The sequence below is a fragment of the Protopterus annectens genome, chromosome 1.part1, assembly GCF_019279795.1.
Source record: "Protopterus annectens isolate FY-2018-M chromosome 1.part1, PAN1.0, whole genome shotgun sequence".
NCBI lineage: Eukaryota > Metazoa > Chordata > Ceratodontiformes > Protopteridae > Protopterus > Protopterus annectens.
This window is the reverse complement of record NC_056726.1, coordinates 1,738,281,925-1,738,303,450: the sequence shown is the minus strand read 5'-3', so window position 1 is coordinate 1,738,303,450 and position 21,526 is coordinate 1,738,281,925. Positions and strand designations below refer to the sequence as shown.

Below are 21,526 nucleotides of genomic sequence, written 5' to 3'. Positions count from 1 at the left end.
GTACTAATCACAGCTGTTTATATGTAGTTGTATCGGAAAAGAAAAATTCCAAATATGAATTAGTTCCAATATTGAGCCATAAGAGACACCACTAGACATCTCAGTATGCTTTAATGGGTAACTTGATATCCTTGCCTTCAGAACTGCCCCCCTCATCCAGTTATTAACCTATAAAATTGTATAATTAATCTGTAATACCAGTATATGAAATGCAGTCGATGCCTTGGAGAATCGTAAATATGCTGCACGTATAATCCATCCCTCATTAAGTGCTTTTGTTGCATCTTCAAAAACAGCATCAAACCATGTAAGAATGAACTTCCCTTGAGATCCTTATTCTTCCAGGTTAATTATTGTTAGGTTACCATCAGGGGCATAAGCAGGATTTTAGAAATTATAACCCACCTGCTAGAATATAGCACACTTTCCTTCTAAGTGTAACTTCTTTTCCCCAGATACTATATATTTCTGGACAGCATACAATTTCAGTATTGAAATCTCCCTCCCTTAAATGAGGGTTTTAAGGAAACAGAAAACATTTAGCCAGCTTGGATTTTGAAGAGAAATGCTGTTTAGCATGATCTATAATGACCTAAAATTCATAATAAACACTCTAAATATGCCAGAGCTTTTATTTTATTATTATTATTATTATTATAGCACACTGCAGTGTATAGAAGGAATACATTGTTCTAAAAATCTGTGTCTTTTAAGATTTAGAGCTTACACAGAATATATAAATGGTCTGCATTATTAGGGTCTGACATACTGCCTCCATTATGCATGTGATGTTATAAATTATGTCAGACTCCCAGGAATTTCTTAGTAAGAATATGCAGTTCTTTTCAGTAGTTTATATTCCTCATATTGTACAGTAAACTGCCTGGAATATTTATTGTTTGAGCCCTGGAAGTTAGAATTATTAACCCCTCTTTGCTACTACCAAGTAAATCATTGTTGCACTGTATTTGGCATTCATCAGACCTATCATTGATTACAATGCCCCCCTTTGGTACGTACCTAACCAGGCATATCCAACAATTGGAACGTCCACAAAGGTTCACACTAAAAGAATACATGGCATAAGTAGGCGTAAGTAAAATGTCCTATGCAGACTGCCTCAAGGCCCTATCCCTGTATTCTGTCTCCTACAGGATTTTGAGGGGAGATCTATGCCTGACATGCAGGGCATTGTCAGACCCCACTTTGATGGACCTCCTGCTTATCCACAAAACAAACAGAACCAGAATTACCTGTTCTAAAGACTTAAACCTTGCCTGTAATATTAACAGGACCTGCTGGAGAGATAGGCAAGTACCTCAGAGACTACCCCCGTCTATGGAACAGGCTCCCTCATCCATGTGAAGCAGAGATCCTCCCTAACCCAATTGAAGTGCAACTTGGACAACTGGATGGGGAAGCGGAAATTCATCCTTTGTTTGGCACCTACGTCTCTAATGGACACAGGTAACCTGTAAATGTTTCATCTCCCAGGTCCATGCTTACACTTATCAAGGGTGTCAAAACTTGTTAGAGATTTGGGATGAATGGCTAGGCTTAAAAAGGCCCTTGTGGTCATTAGCCTAATAAACACCTATGAACCTATAATATTGGAAGGGTCAAATTGTTAGTAAAAGATATATTATTTAAATCTTAAGTGTTATAAAACTGGCAGAGAATTTATCTGCCAGGGCATCTACAATTAACCCGGTTTAAAATATTAATTCATTTTAGACAGTCTGTGACATTCAATGTTTCCATTTTTCTGACAAAAAAAATGCCCTGTTAATCCCTTTAGGTTCTGATACTAGACTGGTGTTGTAAATCTGGTCTAACTGATCAATGTAACAAGGTCTTTCTGTATTTTGTTTAAGTGGAGAGTTGTTTATTGAGTTAAGAGTGGTTTGGAGATGCAGTACCATTTATCGGTTTTATAATTAGTGGTCTCATTGTTCCACCAGACCAGGTTATTCTTTAAGTTACTAGTAAAGTTAGTCGTATTTATTCAGTTATTTTACATTTTAATCAGGTAAGTGAACTTGTCTAAGGATCCATTTCGGTCATGACTCAAGCCACAGTAGCATAAACAAACAGTGACAAAAATAATACAAGTAATCACAGCACAAGTTCAAACTTATGAAATGCAGACTGTAGCGCTGAATGCAAAAACATTCATACGTAGAAACATAGTAAATAATTACATCCTACAGCTGTTAACATTTGGATGCTAGTTGGTCATTAAGAGCATTTCCAAATTTATTTTAGTAAGAAGTTAGTTTATTTTAGATATTTCCCGATTTGTAGGTTCCAGTTTTTAGTTTTAATCCATCATGGTCAGTATTAGTAATGAGGGTAGTAAGGAGGGTTTTTTTTTGGGGGGGGGGGGGGTAAATGATTTTTTGAAAAATAGTGAAGTACATTTTCATCTGGATGGACTATGATAAGTTTGTGCAGATGTGTCTACAAGGCATACTTGGGGGCGGGTTTACCTCAGATACAAAGTAGGATTGATTCTGACTGATGGTTATGGGCTAAGCTTGTAACAGTCTTCAGAATGATAGCCTAGTATTTGCCTATGAACCTAAGGTAATCACCCACATAAAAAGTAACACAGTCTGTAGATGTGAAGTTCTAAGTAAAACATATAGTATAATGTATTCACGCCACAGAAATGAATAAGGATTTATGTATGCTGTGCTTAAGTAAAACGTTCAGCTTCAATCTCAAAACAGCACAGGAAAAAAAAAAAAGCATCTGCTTTAGAGATATTATTCAATGATTTAACAATGAAAAAAGTACACAAAGTCCAGAGAGAGAAGGGGAAAAACACAATGCTCAAAACTCTGCTTCAAAGAAAGGCAAGAAAATACAACAGAATAGGATCCATAAGCTTGAAGATGGCATTATTCAGGTACTTACCCCTCAAATAAAAGGAATGTACCCTCATCTGTGTAACAACTCAAACAGGAGGCTGAAGTGGGGAAAGCTTTTATGAAAGCTCTCTCCCAGACATCACTGCTAAAGCCCTATGCTTGAGGCTCTCTCCCAGACATCACTGCTAAAGCCCTATGCTTGAGGCTCTCTCCCAGACATCACTGCTAAAGCCCTATTGCTGCTTGAGAAGTTGAAATTGGTGGTGAGGGGGGGACAATAAATGTGTTTGTAATTAAAAGGAAATTGTACATACACAAACTTTAACACAAGGGGAAGATTTTTCCCACTAGAACGGAAGGCAGTATTTATGATGTGAAAGTTATCATAAGGGGATGAAAACTGGCAAAAGCCAAACAGCGAGGACTAAGCTTTGAGATTCGCCTGCCAGAAGAACCTGGAGGAGGTAACAAAAAAAAGGAAGAAAACAAAAGAAATTAAAAAAAAAAATCACCAAAATCCAAATTAAAATCAATCAATAAAAAATAAACGATGCATATTTCCAAGTACCTGAAATTTCATTTTTTTATTTATCTATATGCTCACCTGCCACTGCAAAGCATCAAGCCTCTCCCTAACAGATATAATCTTTACTTCTATTTTATTGTATTTTCAATGTCCCCCACCTTGGTATGCCTCAGTCAGGGTGAGGGCTGAATAGAGGAGGCTTAATGGTGGATTACGCTCTGACTGGCATTCCATCAATTATGATGCATTTACTTAGGTATAAACACTCCCTTAGTAGAATGAAGACAACACTGTTAACCATGTGGACCACAATGCCACCCCCCACCCCCAATGCATGTGCATGCTTCCATGTCACTCAACCGTGAAGAGGACATGCAGACTCCACACAGAAGGCGCTCCAGCCGAGAATCGAATGGGAGAACCTCTTGCTGTTGGGCGACAATGCTAACCCCTGCACCACCGCGGCCTAACAAATCAAAAGACTGAATCTCAAAATACTGAAAATTAAAATACTGCACACATTTTTAATGCAGGGAGCAAGCCCCCATGCACCCCTCATGTGGGCGGTTGCACCCCCCCCCCCATCCCATGCTAACTCTATATACCAAATCCAAGATCGCACAACAGTGGAGAAATGGCAAATGCCATCATTCAGTATTTTGAATTTTCAGTCTTCTGAAGTAGACCCAGTCAAGGCCTGTGTAGTTGCTGAAGATGGCAAAGTACTTGAAAAAACTAAGTAGTCACTGTATAGCTCTGACTGGTTCAAACTTTCATAGTGAAAAATAGCTAGAGATGCAAGTGGGATAGATAAGGGTGGAAGAGCTACTTGGGTGAGTTTAAGATGCTGAGAAGTCCTATGACTTGAGGGCAGTAGTCTGGACTGTTCCTAAGGAATGAAATCTGCAATATCAGATCTAGTCATCTAAAGGAGGATGGTATAAGTGTCGTCTGGCCTATCCAGGATGGGTCTCATGTAAGAACACTTACATCAAGGATCCTCTTCCTTGACAGGTCTTTGCTTTGTTGTATTCCAAGCAGTTAGTAATATTGAGTAAAAAACAGTAAGACTGAGCAGGCACAGAGCTCAGATGACAAAATCCTGCAGTGAGTTCTAATTTTCCCCATAAGTAGCCTGACCCTCACCTTTCCCTGGTTAAGACCATAATGCTTGTAGCTGTGGCAGAGATATCTGTCTGTCATGGAAACATTTCTGAGCAAGCGCTGGAGGCAATCGCTCCTCTGATGTAGTGAATTCTGACCACACTATTTGCCAAATAGGCAATTAGCTGCTTGATTACTAAAGGTAATGCAGCTGGAAATCCAGATGAAAAGTATTATCTTGGCAAATGCAACTTTCCCGCCTGCAAATAATGATAAAGATCAATTGGCCCTTCTATGTTTTTTTTTGTTTTTTTTTTAATTAACACACTTTATTCCAATAAGAAGAACAACTTCCCCAAACAATAATCATCAAAATCTGCATAACACATTACTGAAGTAGTTAACTGCACTTGTTTAATAAGTCATTTCAATGTGCGTTTCCATGCTTATATCTTTTGGACATCCTGGTTTTCCAAACCAATGTCCTAGAGTTGTAGGACCATTTATGCCCAACTATTATACCAATTAAATTGGCCAGTGAACCATCCTGACAACTCTATTTCCTGTCTTCCTGACTGGCTGGTGATCCATCTACCTCTCCCTCTCCTACTTCCATAATCTATAGCGATTTCACCTAAGTTTCCCTATATCTAACCTGTGCCCTCTCTAAGTCCAGCTTCTTTGCAAATACTTCTCCAATTCAGCCATGGCTAATTAACATCCGCGAGAGTTGGGGTTATCCTAAACCACCTCAAAATACTCTCTCTACTCTGTGGTATATAAGTTGAGGAGCTGTATACATATTAAAATAGTGGGGATGTGGAGGGACTGCAGGAAGAGGAAACACCTCCATATTGAAAATGGTTTAAAGATGTAATACAGAATTTTAGAATTCAGTGCTTGTCAAACTCGCTGTTCGTTTTCCGAAGTACTTTGGGGATCCCGTGATCAAGTCTCATACTTTTGAGAGGAAGCTGGTAATTAATGCATTTAACTAGATGTCACAAAAATAACCAGTGTTAAAATAAAATTAATTTAGCTGGGGGGGAGTGTATGCCTCTGGTAACAACTGCGAACAGGAATAAATACAGTTCCTCTAGCTCTTTAAGCACCTGAAATCATAGGAAGGTATTAGGCTATTGGTCATGAGGCCCTCACAAGCCTAACCAAGAATTTAGCCCATGTTCTGACAAGTCAACAACTGATGCCCCTGCCCAGCAAGGAAACAGGTAGAAATCCAGGGGTGTATTTTCTGTCCCCCATCTAGTTATCCAGGTTGTGCTTAAAAAGGGTTAACGAAGTAAAGTGAAGGAAGGTTGCACACCCTGTACTAGAACCCAGGTGCATCTATACTCTAACCTTACACATACACGTGCTGCCACAGGAATAGTTACAAAAATGGAGCAAAAAAGTAAATAATGACAAAAGGAAAAAAAAAATATTACCATGTGAATTGCACACATTTTTCCCCTTAATCCATCTCTCCATATTCTTCCTGTATGCCATCCTTAAGGAAGTCAGTATTGTATCAAATTAATGCACTGCAGGGTGCAAGGCAAGTCCGACAACAAATGTGAAAGAGACTCCCTCCTTGGCACATAAATCGCCTTACTTTCAGCAATATGTTAGACCTTAGCTGTTCTCCTTGCTTTGAGCAGCACATCCAGTGTGCAACTATAACAATATTTTCTAGACTTATCTTGACTAAGAAAGTGCACTCCTTACCCCCTGAGAATGCAGATACTCCACAGTCTTTGTGATAGTATGCAACACAGCGCTGGCCTCTCTCTCCGAGAAACACTTTTCCCGGAGAATTTTATCTAGAAGTTCTCCTCCTCTCATTAACTCAGTCACCAGATATACGTGTTTTTCATCTTCATATACCTGTTGAAAATGACAAGAAAAAAGTACATAACATAAGACCAGCTGACATACATGAAATATAAGACCAGTAACCATACTTAAACACATAAGCAATAATGTAAGTACAGCTTAACTGTTGGCCTCTCCTACTTCAGAAGGCACAAAGCTGCACACATCATCAGCAAAATAAAAGGGGAAGCCACTACCTTTTGCTGCCTTTGCATACATACTCTTACAAGACAGATGTGCCAAGACATTAAAATGTACCGTTTCCTCTGCCCTTAACAACCTTCAGTACTAATATACCTTTTTTTTTTCATTGCAACGTCTGAACTATTGTTCTGCCTCATCAAAGCTGTAGCAAGGGGAGCTTAGCTTCCCGGGCAATGCATCTGTTTGGCACCACTACTAAAATAATTGCTCCCCAAGCAACACATGAAATTTGTCTCCCTTCTGTGCTGCCTTTAAATGTTTGCTTACTGACTGCTTAGAAGTGGTCTGTTTTTTAAGTAGCAATAAATCATTAGGCTGCTACCTTAATAAGCATATTTTTATAAACTTTTAATGTTATCATTAAGCATGACGCAGAAGTTTATAAATGCAACCTAATAACTCATTGATAATTTCAGAAAAAAAAGTGCGACAGTGTACAGGCTACCATTTGAGCAATTACTCATTAAGACTGCTCCATTTATAAATGTATTTTATATAAAATTACTGAGCTGTCATTGTAGCTACCATATAATTAAAATGAAATTTCACAGTTTGTAAGCTACTGATTGCCAGGGACATGGGAAATTGAACCTGCAAATTTTCCACAGTTTCATTAAAATTTCATCTTACTGTCTGCACAAAATCCACACTTATTTTATATTTCTGACATTAAAACAGACTTAAGTTACAAAGTATTTACATATTCAAGTACATCTTTCAAAAGACTACAAATGTTTAACAAAATAATGCAATGTGTGACAAAGACAGAGAAAGTAAAGACAGAGAAAGTAATTTTCCAGGTGATTTATTCTCAGTCTACTTTCATCACGCTAGGCTATGCATCACAGATCTTGATGACAAAAATCAGGGTTATAACAGTGAGTCAGAGAACTTTCCAGTAACAAAGTAAAACAAACAATAACTGTGAGAAGAGGTAAAATGTCTCCATTCCCCTTGTGAAGGCAGTGACCACAAGTTTTTTTCTGTACAGCCGATTTTCCTTGCTATAAATGTTTCGTCCTAAATTCTGATTTAAATATACATGGTTTGTATGAACTGTTTTAAATGTTTTTATTCTTATTTTATTTTACTTGTATTTGCTTACTAAGGTAGAACACTAATTTCCATGGACCTTTTTCAGACTCAGCCCAGGAGCGCTGTCTGGTTAAATGACTTGCTCAGAGTCACATAATTAGGTAATGAAGATCAAACCCTGGAACCACACGAAACAGCTTGTTAACAGTTCCTTAAAGCTCTTTATATTTTCTTGACATTTAGCAGTAAAACTTAATTCCAAACCCCTTAAGTGTATTACTGGGGTGGGTGGAGTTACCTCACTAATGATTTATAAATTTGTTTTTAGCAAGACTGTCCGACAACTCTCTACTAGAATCTTTTCAATATGGTGCACATGAATGAATGCCAAACAGTTAGGAGTTGTACTTCCAGTGACAACCAGAGGCTTTGAACCCTACGAAGGTTAGCCTGTGGTGCGTTTAAGAAAAGCACCTGAAAGCATCTACAGCAGCACATGTGACTAGTCCATTGTTGTAACCAGTACAAGCCACACAATACAATATAAAGAACTACTAGACGGTAGCATGTTTATAGGAAGAAAATGCAGACTTCAGTGCTCAGGTTCTGCAAGCCATTTCCATACTTTGATAACATTTTCTGTGATTTTTCTAGTGTCCCTTGCTACTGCTTAATTACAGCTTGCAAACTGACATACCTTTTTTAAGTTAACAACACTTTACTAGGATTCTACATAATAAATACACTTAATGGCTACACAGTTTATAAAAATAAATTTCTTAATGTAATAACCTAATAATCTGAAATCTTGTAATCTGTGAAACCTGTTTTTCTTGACATGAATCCCTTGATTGGCATCCCCTATAATTTGGTGACCAGGGCAGCCTCCCAATCCACCCAGCCCCTTCCTACAGCTCTGCTGTCTACATGAACATCATTCTGTATGGAAATCAAATTTAAAGGGAGAGAGAGAGAGGTATTCTACTGAACAAATAATGGAATATCACACTTCTCTTATTAAGGACACAAAATGTTACATCCAAAACAAATCTAACCTTCACAATCATGGAAGCAATATTTTTGAAAGGGGGCATGCCCTGAAATGAGGGATGTACCTACCACAACACAAATCTTTATACATAAACACAAAGATCACACAGACCCAGATAACAGATAAAAAGGGAGGATTTAAAAGAAAATGAAAACTGAAATTTTCCATTCTCTCCTATTCAGGTTCCTTCAAACACAGTCCAGAAGTCAAGGTTGCAAGCTGTAGTTCCTGTGGCACAAGGTTGAATTCTCTCAGCCCTTGCTTGCCTACTGTATGGACTTTGAGCAAGTCACTTAACCAGAGATTGGTACCAGGTCACCCCTAAAAGGGACTGTGTGTCCAGTGGGCTTACCTGGTTAACGAATAGGATTATTATTTTTATGAGAGTTAACTGTAACAAACATAACTAGATATATGCAGACATCAACAAATTAAGCACGTTAGTGCATGGACATAACAGGGCGGCCACGGTGGTGCAGCGGTTAGCGTTGCCGCCTCACAGCAAGAGGTTCTCCGGTTCAATTCTTAGCTGGGGTGCCTTCTGTGAAGAGTCTGCATGTCCTCCCTGTGGTCGAGTGGGTTTCCTCCCACATCCCAAAGACATGCAGTAGGTGGATTGGGCACTCTAAATTGGCCCTAGGTGTGTGTGCGCATATGTGGGCCTTCTGTGGAAGGTTGGGCACCGGGCTGGCAACTCGACATTGTAAAATTCCACTGCCAATCATGAGCGGACAGATTATCCGCTGTGGTGACCCCTAACCAGGAAAAGCCGAAAGAAGAAGAAGAAGAAGAAGAAGTGCATGGACATAACACAGTGATGGCGAACCTTTTGGGCTTGGAGTGTTAAAAATTCAGAAAATGCCTATCTTGACTCTTGCTGGTGCATCACACCCCCCCTCCCCAAACTAAAGAGAAACAATTCTTTACATATTCATTTATTTAAAAAAAAAAAAAAAAAAAACAGTCCAATCATGTACGCTGCTAGGATTATAAAAGTAAAAGAAAAATCATTGACTTACAATGAAGAAAACGACATGCGCACTGATAATTGGGCTTAAAACAATGCACCAAAAAATTACCCTACTTTTAATAGTCATTTTGAATTGAAAAAAAAATGGAGCACATTGCATTTGATTTGATTAACATCAATTAATGACTTTTTTTGTTGCTGTTTCAGTAAATAAGGGCAGGGTCACATTTAGTGCATTTTTGTTCATTCAGTTTTTTTTTGGTAACTTGTGTTGGTGAACGCTGGAGTGTCACCTTTGACACCCGTGTCACAGGTTCGTCATCACTGACATAACACTTTTAAGTGCTGGCAAAGCAACAACTGACAAACAGTAGTGTCCCTGTGTCCAGCACTAGACAAAAACACCTCTCTGTAGTCTTCTGTTTGAGCAGGACAGAAAATGTCTGCAAACTGTAAGGATATACTACAAGTTTGAAGAGAAGAAAAATTATCCAAATCATCTGATTTGTGTAACTAATAAACTTGGGAAAGCACAAGATGTTTGGCAAGGAGCTGACAGTTCAATTGTCGGATTCTTCCAGTCCATTAATTAGCTGGGCCAAAAAGTGTACATCAGCACCCATGTCCATCCATAAACTTTGGAATTTTAGACATATGTGATGGACTAAACATCAGAAAAAAAAAAAACTCTTGATACTTAACCAATTACACACCAGTTTGGGTGGGGGAAATTACTTTGGCATGTGCGCAGTAACCATAATCAAACTCTGAATAGAGAGGAGACATGCATCAGAAAAGGAATACATGCATGAAATTCAGATAAAACTATCAGGTGCAAGACTTTTTTTTATGGGATGTTGCTGCTCATCTGGATTTTGAAAATGCACATTTTTCTTTATATTGTGATGAAAAACCTAGGCATGCAAGGCTGGAATTATGCAGGTATCACCAATTTTGGTAAACTTGCTGGTTCTATGCATTTCTTAATAAACACTAAAAAAATTACCAATAAACATGCATCGTCAACAGCTCCATGGTATAACAGATAAAAGTACTAGCGGTCTGCACTATCCCTGTTTAATCACTTCCTCTACAATGTTAGCAAGTTATTAAAATGTAAATAGGTGGCCGCCTGAGGGTGTTATTGCTGCCTCATCAAAAGATGCAAGTGTCTTCCGCTAAGTATACAAAAAGTGCAATTAAGCAGATGTCTACATACATCTGGAATACTCACTCACTGCGCCTGTCGCCATCAGCTAAGCAGCATTCCTCTTGGTCTCTTGAGTACTTCATTATGTAAAATGAAATGTAATTTTCCTGCAGTACTATGTTTTGCCTCAAAATATTAAATTGCTGTCCTTTTTCTTTTAGCTGTAGCCTGCAATATCAAAATTACAAGTCACTATTTCCACTGTTTAACATACATGCACTGTTCCTAGTCCTATTTACTGCTTTGCACACTTGCATTGCATGTACTACAGGTTAATGGTCAGTGTTTCTCATTTGGAATTTACTTTTTTTCTAAGTTGTTTAGCATATTACTGATTACAGCTGTATGTATGGTATGCTGCAATGTTTTATTTTGTTTGCATCCTGCAACTATATGCTGTTAGTTTATCCTTTTACTATTTTTTCCTGATCTTTTTCTGTCTTGTACCTCTTTGCTGATTTAATCTGCAGTGTGTCACCTGCTATGCATGTCTGTGTCCAATCTAAAAGAAAGCCGAAGAAAACTTTTGAGCTTGATGAGACTCTCCATTTCATTTTAAAAGCAGGCATGTACATGTTACTTTGTTACGCTATATGGTTATAAGCAACTTTCCCTGTGGAACTTGTTTAACTTGCTTACTTATGTAATCTCTGTAAATAGTCTGTTTGTAAGATGTAATGCTGTATCTGCTTAGCCTTGGAGCTTTCCTCCCCGGGCCTCCGCTGAAAATGTACATGCATCCAGTCGGACTATCCCAGTCAACAAATGTAAAATAAAAATAAATGAAATAAATTTACTGTTGATCACGAATACCTGGTAGTTTGTATAGGTAATTGGCCAAACTGATATTTGGATTACATAGTAGCACCCTACTGCTAACAGTTATGTAAACGTCTAATCTGCAATGACTGTGACAAATGCTGCTGGTAAAATTTCTATTTTCCAATATAGCTGTCCTGACCTCTCCACAAATTGTCTGAAGTTTTCCTGACAGCACTCATGGATCGCTGGTTCTGATTATTTTCATTTTATTTCTTGCTTTACTGCTGTCGCCATTTACTTTCATTTACTGAAGGAGTGTTACAAGTCTCCAAGTCATTGTTACACAGCGACACTGCCTTGACTCAACCTCTAGGAACAAAGAGCAGCTCACATAAGCCACTTACAGTCACTTTCCCTAACCAAGGCATGTGCCAGCACATTCACGATTGGTGCATGCCCAGACTGGTTTCCTCGCAATAACGTGAAGATCTCAGCCCGCTTAACTCTCTACCACCCAAAATTCCCCAGGCCACCTACTAGTTTGGTCCTTATTTCTCCATCACCATATTTTCTGATAATTGTAGCTTCACTCATGCTAATTTACCATTCACTACAACTTACATTTCTCTCTGCACTGCCTTAATCTACTAGCTTTACTACTACTTATACTCATAATCCTACTACACACTGTCTTTTAGTCTAGCTACTGCTCAGACATACTACTGTTACTTCTCTACATCATATAATATCTCCCTTTATCCTCTAGCTATTAAACAAAAAACTAACCCTATACTCCTAAGACAAAGCTTACAGCTATCAGCACCCCTACAGTCCCAAGACAACGCTCTAACTACAGTCATCAGTACCCATGCACTCCCAAGACAGTGCTCTAATTTAGTCATCAGCACCCCTACCCTCCCAAGATAATGCTCTTACTTATAGTCATCAGCATTTTCCTTCTCCATCCATCAGTTTTTACCCTCCTGCCCTCAATTATCCCAACATCATTACATCATTTTCCTGGCAAAACCTCAACAGCCACTCATCTCCATTTGCATCCATCTCCCTACATCTCAGCAAAATTACCATTCTGAAAATTAATCCCATCACATCAATAGTGTAGCTTGTTCATAGGTTTTTACTAGGCCAGTGACCACAAGGGCCTTTTTAAGCCTAGCCATGCATCCCAAATCTCTGACAAGTTCTCACACCCTTGATAAGTGTAAGCATGGGTCAGGAGATGAACCATTTACAGGTTACCTGTTTGTATTAGAGACATAGGTGCCAAACCAGGGATGAATTTCCAGTTTCCCATCCAATTGTCCAAGTTGCACTTGAATTGGGTTAGGGAGAAAATCTGCTTCACATAGATGGGGAGCCTGTTGCACAGATGGGGTAGTCTTTGGCATACATACCTATCTCTCCAGCAGGTCCTATTTATATCACAGGCAAGGTTTAAGTCTTTAGAATGGGTAATTCTGGTACTGTTTGTTTTGTGGATATGCAGGAGGTCCATCAGAGTGTGGTCTGACAATGGCATGTATGCCAGGTATAGATCTCCTTTCAAAAGTCTGTAGAAAACAGAATACAGGAATAGGGCCTTGAGGAGATCAGCATAGGACATATTACTTACGCCCTGTATTTTTTTAGTGAGGAACCTCTGTGAACATTCCAGTTGTTGGATATGCCTAGTTATGTACATACCAAAGGGTCACTGTACTCAGTGACAGTGCTGATGAATGCCGAATACACTGGAACAATGACTTTCTTGGACTTAGATGGCATACTTGTGTTTATAAGTTGTGTAACATAGAATGATTTCCTCATCACTGTGGACATGTGATGATCGAAGGCTAGATTACTATCTGTGTGTGTCCTTAAGTCCCTGACTACTCTAAAGGGTGTGTTGTCAATATGATGGTTACCAAGGATGGATGACTTCCCAAAGGATACTATTATACATTTCTTGGTATTTAGTTTTAGTCCATGGCTCTGACACCAGTTGTTTGCATCAGCCACTCCCGGAGAACATTTGTGTCGGTATGAGATTCAATGACAGCTCCTAATTTGCAATCATCTGCAAATTTAGTCACCCAGAGACCCACTGACATTGGCCTTGACTTCCGAGAAGTAAATGCCAAAAAGGAGCGGTCCAAGGACTGATCCCTGAGGGACTCCAATTGTGACTGGCCTCTTTGTACAGTCAGACTCCCCAATTCTAACTTCCTGGGTCCTGTCTGTGAGCCAGTTGGCTATCCCACTGGGTGACATGCATGTTTGTACATAACCTCTTGAATTTGTCAACAATGCCCCAAGTGGGGTATTGTGTCAAATGCCTTGGCCAGGTCAAGGTAGGCAGTGTGAAATATTTTGCTTTCATCCATTGCTTTGGTGACCTACTCAAACAAGTCCACCAGGTTGATTAGGTGTGATCTGCTCTTGATGAAACCAAACTGGGTTGGGTCCAGTGTCTGGATGATCTGCCCTTGATGAAACCAAACTGGGTTGGGTCCAGTGTCTGGACCCATTCCTCCACACTTATCTCCCCATCACGTCAATAGTGTAGCTTGTCCCCATTCTCCCACACTTAACCCATCACATCAATAATGTAGCCTGTCCCCATCCCCACACACATCTTCCAAATTAACAACAGACCTTTTCATCTACCAAACCTTTCATCAGATGTCCACTTACTCCTAATCAGTGAAGACATTCGCTCTAATCCAAGACCAATGCCAACTTCTAAAGATCACTCGCATCTAAACATCTCTAGCCTAAAAATCATTATTTGTCTTCAACAGAATACACAAAAAAATCTCAGACTTTTCAACCTTAACATTCATAGCATCTGTAACAAATTCACCCTACTACAAACATGGATTCTCCTAAATTCCCAGACATTCTAGGTCTAACTGAAACCTGGCTCAAATAATCTATTTTCAACCACAAAATAACCCCTTCAGGTTGCATACTATTCTTTTTGACAGCATGGCCAAAAGGAATTGTTGCCATTTTTCTTCACCAACAATCTCCAGATGAGACCCTGGATATCTGCAGTTCAGTAATTCAGAACTAATTACTACTCTGCAACACAATAACCACAAATCAGTTTGAGTAACTGCTCTATACATCTCACCAAGTCTTCACAGCAATACTCAAACAATAGAAAGAATCATGTCCTGGGCAAGTGAAAACATTCACTATGAAACTAATGGGGGACTCCAGTATCAAGTGGAATTTATGCAATTATTGCAATTACTTCGCAAATCAACAATCTTTTCTGCCTTTCCTACTACCTCCTCTGCTTGCACGTTCCGGTGGTGTGCTACAGCTACCTGGTGAATTATTCTGAAATCCTGTGGAAAACTGTATAAACTGTATAAGAAAAGGCTTTAATCAGCAAAATACCAGGGTAGACCACTGCTCTGCCATCTGAAGTTAAACTCGTTCTGTTCTCACTTCAAAACCTCTGCAAAAACTAACTAAATTTAATGTATGTTACTATCGGACACTATTGTTTTGCCATAATTAACTGTTGTGTATCTGGCTGCAAGCACATCAACCGGCAACTTCACCTCCTGCTGCACTCTCTTCCCTTCTTAGTATTTCTTTTGTGTCCCTCTCATCTGTTCTACGCTCTTTCTAATTCTGCTTGTAATGTCTTACAAACACCCCTCCCCACTCTGACTTTACTCTGTGAACCACTGCTCTTATCTATTCTTTTCAGTTCCACTAACTAGCCTACCACATCACTTTGTTTTTCTCACTTGTGATCAGCTCCTTGCCTGGGCCATCAAATAATATAAAAAAAGGAAACAATTATCCTGGGTAATGTTAACATTAACTGGCTAGATTTCTCCCATGATCATCCCTCCTAACATTAACTTGTACAACTTCATCCAGCTAATTGCCAATATAACTAGACCCAACAGAAACAGTGACAGCGGTTCTATTTTTGGACTGGATTCTAGTCTCCAACCCAAATAAAATCTCCTTTGCAGACACACTACCAAATAGTATCAGTGATCACTTGCCTACCTATATACTAGGTAAAACCAACCCAGCACTAACTAAACACCAGTATAAGCAAAGACATTTATCCCATTTTAACTCAAACACCCTTAACGAAACTCCACAAAACATCAACTGGGATGCATTAAAAATCCTTCCCTTGGAGGAGTTTGTTGAGTTCTTCATCTCAACATTTCTCAAGACTAAAACCATCTAGCACCACTCCGACAAAAAAAAAAAAAAAAAAAAAAAAAACATGCTACTTGGCTCACTAGACCCACTAAGCAACTCATGACTGCTAGGGACAAAGCATGGAAACTATAGCAAAAAAATAAAAATCCTTCTGACCTATTACAATTCAAGCAACTCTGTAATCAAGTAAATCATTTAGTTATTAAAGACAAAAAAGAACACTACCCAAGTCTGCAAAGTTACCATAAGCAAAACCCCCCAAAAAATCTGGAACTCCATTACTTCCTTGCTAAACCCAGACTCAAGGAATAACCCTTGTGCAAATCCATATAAAACACCTACTGAAATAGCCACTCTCCAACTCATATTTCATCAACACCATATCTAATCTTACTCTACTACCTTCCCTCAGACCAACTTAAATACTAACCCTATGCCTCCAAATCAATCCACACAAAACTCTACAACTACCCCTCAATCGAGCTTCTCTTTTTCTCCTATACCTACCACTACTATAAGAAAAATACTCCTTAAGCTCAAAACTGACAGTAATGCCCCCGACAACCTACCCCACAAATTTCTACAAATATCAGCTAACTCCATCGCCTACCCTATCAGCATACTTCTTAACAGATCTGTCCAAGAGTCCAATGTACCTATGATCCAGAAAAAGGAATACATTCTCCACTTCATAAAGGTGGCAACACCTCAGACATTTCCAACTTTTGATCTACTGCTATCCTTTCACCCATTTCTAATATCTTGGAAAAATGTATTCACATTCAACTCCTTAACTTCATAACCAAATCCTTTTCCCCGCTTAGCATTGGTTCAGGCAGGCCACAGTACTACAACAGCTCTTATATCCTATATGGACACAGTTAACCAGGCTGGAGATGCAAGAAAAATTGTTTCCTCACTCATTTTTTTTCTCAAACATCTTTACTGAATTATCACTTGTGACAGAGACAAATTTACATTCATATAAATGTAATCAAACTATATTAATATAATAAACATTATACTTCACACATATTGCTATATATTATATAACCTAAGCAATAGTACATACAATTATTCAATTCCTGCCTTTTTTTAGACAAGAAACTTTCATTAAACCATCACTTACTACATAGCCAATGTTACATTTATATAAATGAAAACAAACCACACAAACACAATTCCTCACTTCTTCTTGAGCTCTCTAAAGCCTTTGATACGGTCTCCCACTCTTTACTTTGAAAACTCTCTAATTTAGGCATTGCACTTCCAACCCTAAGCTGGTTCTCAAGCTACCTCACAAACAGGTGACAATTAACCAAATGGCAGCACTCTGTCTCTCCCTTTCCTTAACACAGCCACACGTTTTCCCCCAAGGCTCCATACTAGGGCCCCTATTTTTCAGTATCTTTATCAACAACATTCACTCCACTCTTAGTCAAGGTAATGTAATCCAATATGCACACCACTCAACCATCTGCACTGCCAATTAATTCCACATCTGAACTACAGCAAATTACCTAAAGTGCCCTCACATCTACAGAAACTTAGATGACCAATAACCATCTTGCCCTAAACCCCAACAAAACTAAACTCTTTCTATTTACCCCAAAGAAAAATACTTCCCTAAACAAGAATGAATTCACTATACAGTCTCAAAACTATCACTGAGGTTGTATCACATACTAAACTACTAGGGGTCATCACAGATGAAAACGTAACATTTGGCATGCTAAATACAGCACAACAGTATAAAAAAAACATCAAAAATTGGGCATTCTCTTTAGACTCAAACATTTCAACTGTTCCGCAAAACAAACCCTTGCCTCTATCTTTCTACTGCTCTCCCTCTCCTTACCAATATCCAGTCTTATCTGAAATCCAAGCTTGAGACATGCTACAATAAAACTGACAAGTTTGCAACTTAATGCAAAATATTCATCCCACCATTGTTCTTTACACTTAATAAACTAGCTTGAACGTCCACATTATCTTACATACTTACAATTAACCACAGCACACAAAATCATATTCATGCCAGCAGACTGACCTGCCCTTAACACTTTATTTACTCATTGCCACCCTAACAAACCCCTCGTATCTGAGATCCAACTGCTCCTGAAGGTGGAAAAACAAACCTTTCAGCTGGCCAGATGCTTCACTCCTTTACTATTACCAAACTATGGGACACCCTCCCATCATCATTTACGGCTATAAGTAATGCAATTTCCTTCAAAAAATCCCTGAGGCAACACCATTTCTCTCTATGGCAGTGCACGTGTCAATACCACACTCTCAAAACCAGACTCCCTATTACACCACTACTTTTTCCTTCACTAATTAATCCTTTGTCAATTCAAATCTTCTACATACTATTAACATTAATCATAATAATATTTTCTAAAGTCCTCTGTTTTGAAACATCTACTTAACAACAGTATTGGTACTGTGTGTTATATATGCTCTTCTATGTTTAAGTTTATGACTAAGTGTTACTATTTGTACTATGGTATTAGAACTTAAGCTTCTGAAATGTCAGCATAGTTATTGTTTAACTGTGAACAATACCATATCTCTTCTATTTGACAAATAATTACTGGACATTTTTACAGACGATGTCCAAATTTCACCTTTGTTCATTCAACTGTTGCTTGGTCTTTATGTACTCAGTTGCGACTCATCTATCGTATGCCATTATTAATGTAGAGCTTTTCTCCCCAGGCCTCCACTGAAAATGGGCTCATCACGGCCCAGTGGACCTTCCCGGTAAACAAATGAAAATAAATACATAACTCTAATTCCTGAAATATAAGAACTCTTTCCATCCCTCATCCCCCCCCCTGCCAATTATACACTCTTACATAACTAATACCATCTCCAACCAGATGATATAAACGAACACACAGAATACACTCCCGACTGGAGTTTTGCTAACAGTATCACCAAAATTTGGTCATGCTGGCACTTTACCAGACTCTCAGCGACCATTTCCCAACTTAAGCCATCTACGTTCATTCTATCAGAAAAACTACCATATATACAGTATTATGTCTAGTCAGAAACTTATCTAAATTTAACAAAGATAAATACCTTAAGACTCTGCAATTAGTCCTTCCTCAAACACCTTCTCCTTGATAATGCATGGTTAGACACGTTAACCAAACATTCCTAAGCATTCTAAATTCCCCATGTCTCCATCAGAAGCAAACAAGTCAGATTTAGCTCACCTACTTGGTTAACCTTAGCCACAAAGAAACTTATGAGGCAAAGGAAAAAGGCTTGGTGTAATTGGAAAACTAGTAAAACATCTTCCCCTCCAAATCTTAAATACTCTTAGAAACAAACCTTTAACCAAAATCCTGCTAGCTAAAAAGAATTACTTCACAAAGCAAAAAAATCTAACCTCTAAATCACCCAAGAAATTCTGGTCCTCTCTATCCAAGCTTCTGAAAGCAGGCAAACCAACTACTCCAAACCCATTTCTTGACTCTTCAGAATATGATATTGCTTGTGCCTTTAACACTCATTTTATAAATGTTACCACATCCCTTTGTAGAAAAAAAACCTACTTGCATTCATCCTACCCATATATCTCCTTCATACAGTCTAAACCAGTGAAACCGCACAACCTATCCTCACATCCAAAATAAAATCCTACTTCTCTAAAATAAAACCTACCACACTTGTCGCTGATAACCTCCAATCCAAATTCCTAAAACTAGCCACATGTGCCAATAGCTTACCCAATATCCACACTGATTAAAAACATCCATTCAGGAATCTTGCTTTTCTCACTGCTGGAAGCAGTGTCTCATCCTACGACTTCATAAAGGTGCTACCTCTTCTGAACTAAGCAATTTCAGGATAGCCTATCTCCTCTCTTAAAACATTTAGAGAAACACATCTACACTAAACTATGAAAATATCTGCTAGCAAATAACTTCCAGTCTCCTATGCAGCATGGATTTCGACCTCCACTCAGTATGGACCTTGCACTTCTGCCTTTTCTTGACACCATTCACAAGCCTAGAAATGATCAAGTATCCCTATTTTCCTTGACCGTTCTAAAGCTTTCAACACTGTCACACACAACAAACTACTTTAAAAATGGTCACAGCTTAATCTCCCATTTCTCCTCCATCTCCTAGTTCAACTCTTCAACCTTCCATAGATCTCAAAATGATGAATGTTATAAAACCACTTCATCATTTTCCCCCATTCTCATCAGAATGCCACAATGCTTCATCCCAGATCCTCTTCTCTTCAACATAATCATTAATGACCTTCACCTCTACTCCAACTCTTACATTATTCAAAACGCAGATGATTTAACTATCATACAAAAAGGTGTACCGCCGCGGTGGTGCAACGGTAGCACTGTCGCCTCACAGCAAGAGGTTCTCCAGTTCAATTCTCAGCTGGAGCACCTTCTGTGTGGAGTCTGCATGTCCTCCCTGTGGTCGAGTGGGGTTCGAAAGACATGCATGAATGGGCGTGCCTCCGTTGAAGGTTGGGCATCGGGCTGGCACCTTGGCACCGTAAAAATCTACTGCCAATCATTAGTGGACCGGAGTTCTGCTGTGGCGACCCCTAACCGGGAAAAGCTGAAAACAACAACAAAAAGGTAAACACTCAAAATGTACAGCTTATCGAACAGAACACTCAAAAACTTGTACAACCTTCATTCACTTTAAACTGGGCTTTAAAATTTTAATCTTAAATTAATCCTAGTCTCTGTTAAAAATATCCACTACAATAAAAAAAACGGACTTCTCTATAATCTTCTCAAATTGTATTATCATTTTTTTTTTTTTGTGATTCCTCCTCTGGTAGACGGAGCTGAGCAATATACAGACAGACCTCTTACGTGTCTACTGAAGTAAATATAAAGTGTCTTAATCACCCATGACTAACTGTTATGTTGTACATTAATGGTGTCTGCTATGTTAATCTTGAATTATCACATTTTTTATTACTGATATGTTTTGGTCACTGATTCTCTGCAATCAAGTAAGTACGCTGACATCTTTCAGCGGCTGGTAAATCACCTGTAAGGAAATCATTTTCTAGGGCTACAGGAGGGACATTACTATGCTGGACTGTGTAGGCTGTGTGGTGGGGCACAGTACAAAATATGACAGTTATAACTAACAGAATAACCAGTTTAAACTGCTTACTCTGGTGGGTTGCAGTGGTGGCAAGATTAACAGGGTGGATCCAACCTCCTTATGTCCGACAATACTTTTTATCTTATCCTATAGGATCCCTAGACAGACTGAAAGATACACTCCTTTCAACATGTCCTGAATCCACCTCAGGATCTTATTCCAGTGGGATGAGCCTGGTACATTATCTAGTGAGAGGCACTCGGTGAGAATTCTCACAAGATGCCCAAACTATCTCAACTGATCCTTCTCAACAAAAAGGAGCAGTTAGCACAGAGGAATAAGGCTCTTAGTTAACAAGCTGCTTCCTGTTGCCCAAGGTATGGGGTTTGATTCCCTCCACCTCCATTTGCCTGCTATGGGACTTTGAGGAAGTCACTTAAACAGAAAGTGCCCTGAAGACAGACAGTTGCCCAGTGGGTTCAGTTGGTTAACAAATGTATAAAATAAATTACTAAATTAAACTTAAGCTGACCAACTCACTAAATCAGACAGTACTGTGGGACAAATGAAAAATTTGGCTAGGCATCTCAGTGGTCTCCTAGACTACT

At 38.9% G+C, this 21,526-nt stretch overlaps 1 protein-coding gene across 1 annotated transcript in view; it reads right to left on the bottom strand.

Annotated features, from left to right (window-relative positions):
- RPS6KA1 (ribosomal protein S6 kinase A1) overlaps positions 1–21,526 on the bottom strand; it is a gene marked incomplete in the record, with an annotated part of 1,961,688 nt that overhangs the window by 191,656 nt on the left and 1,748,506 nt on the right. The window contains 1 exon segment of the mRNA XM_044084242.1: positions 6,229–6,387. Coding sequence (XP_043940177.1) covers positions 6,229–6,387 — 159 coding nt within the window.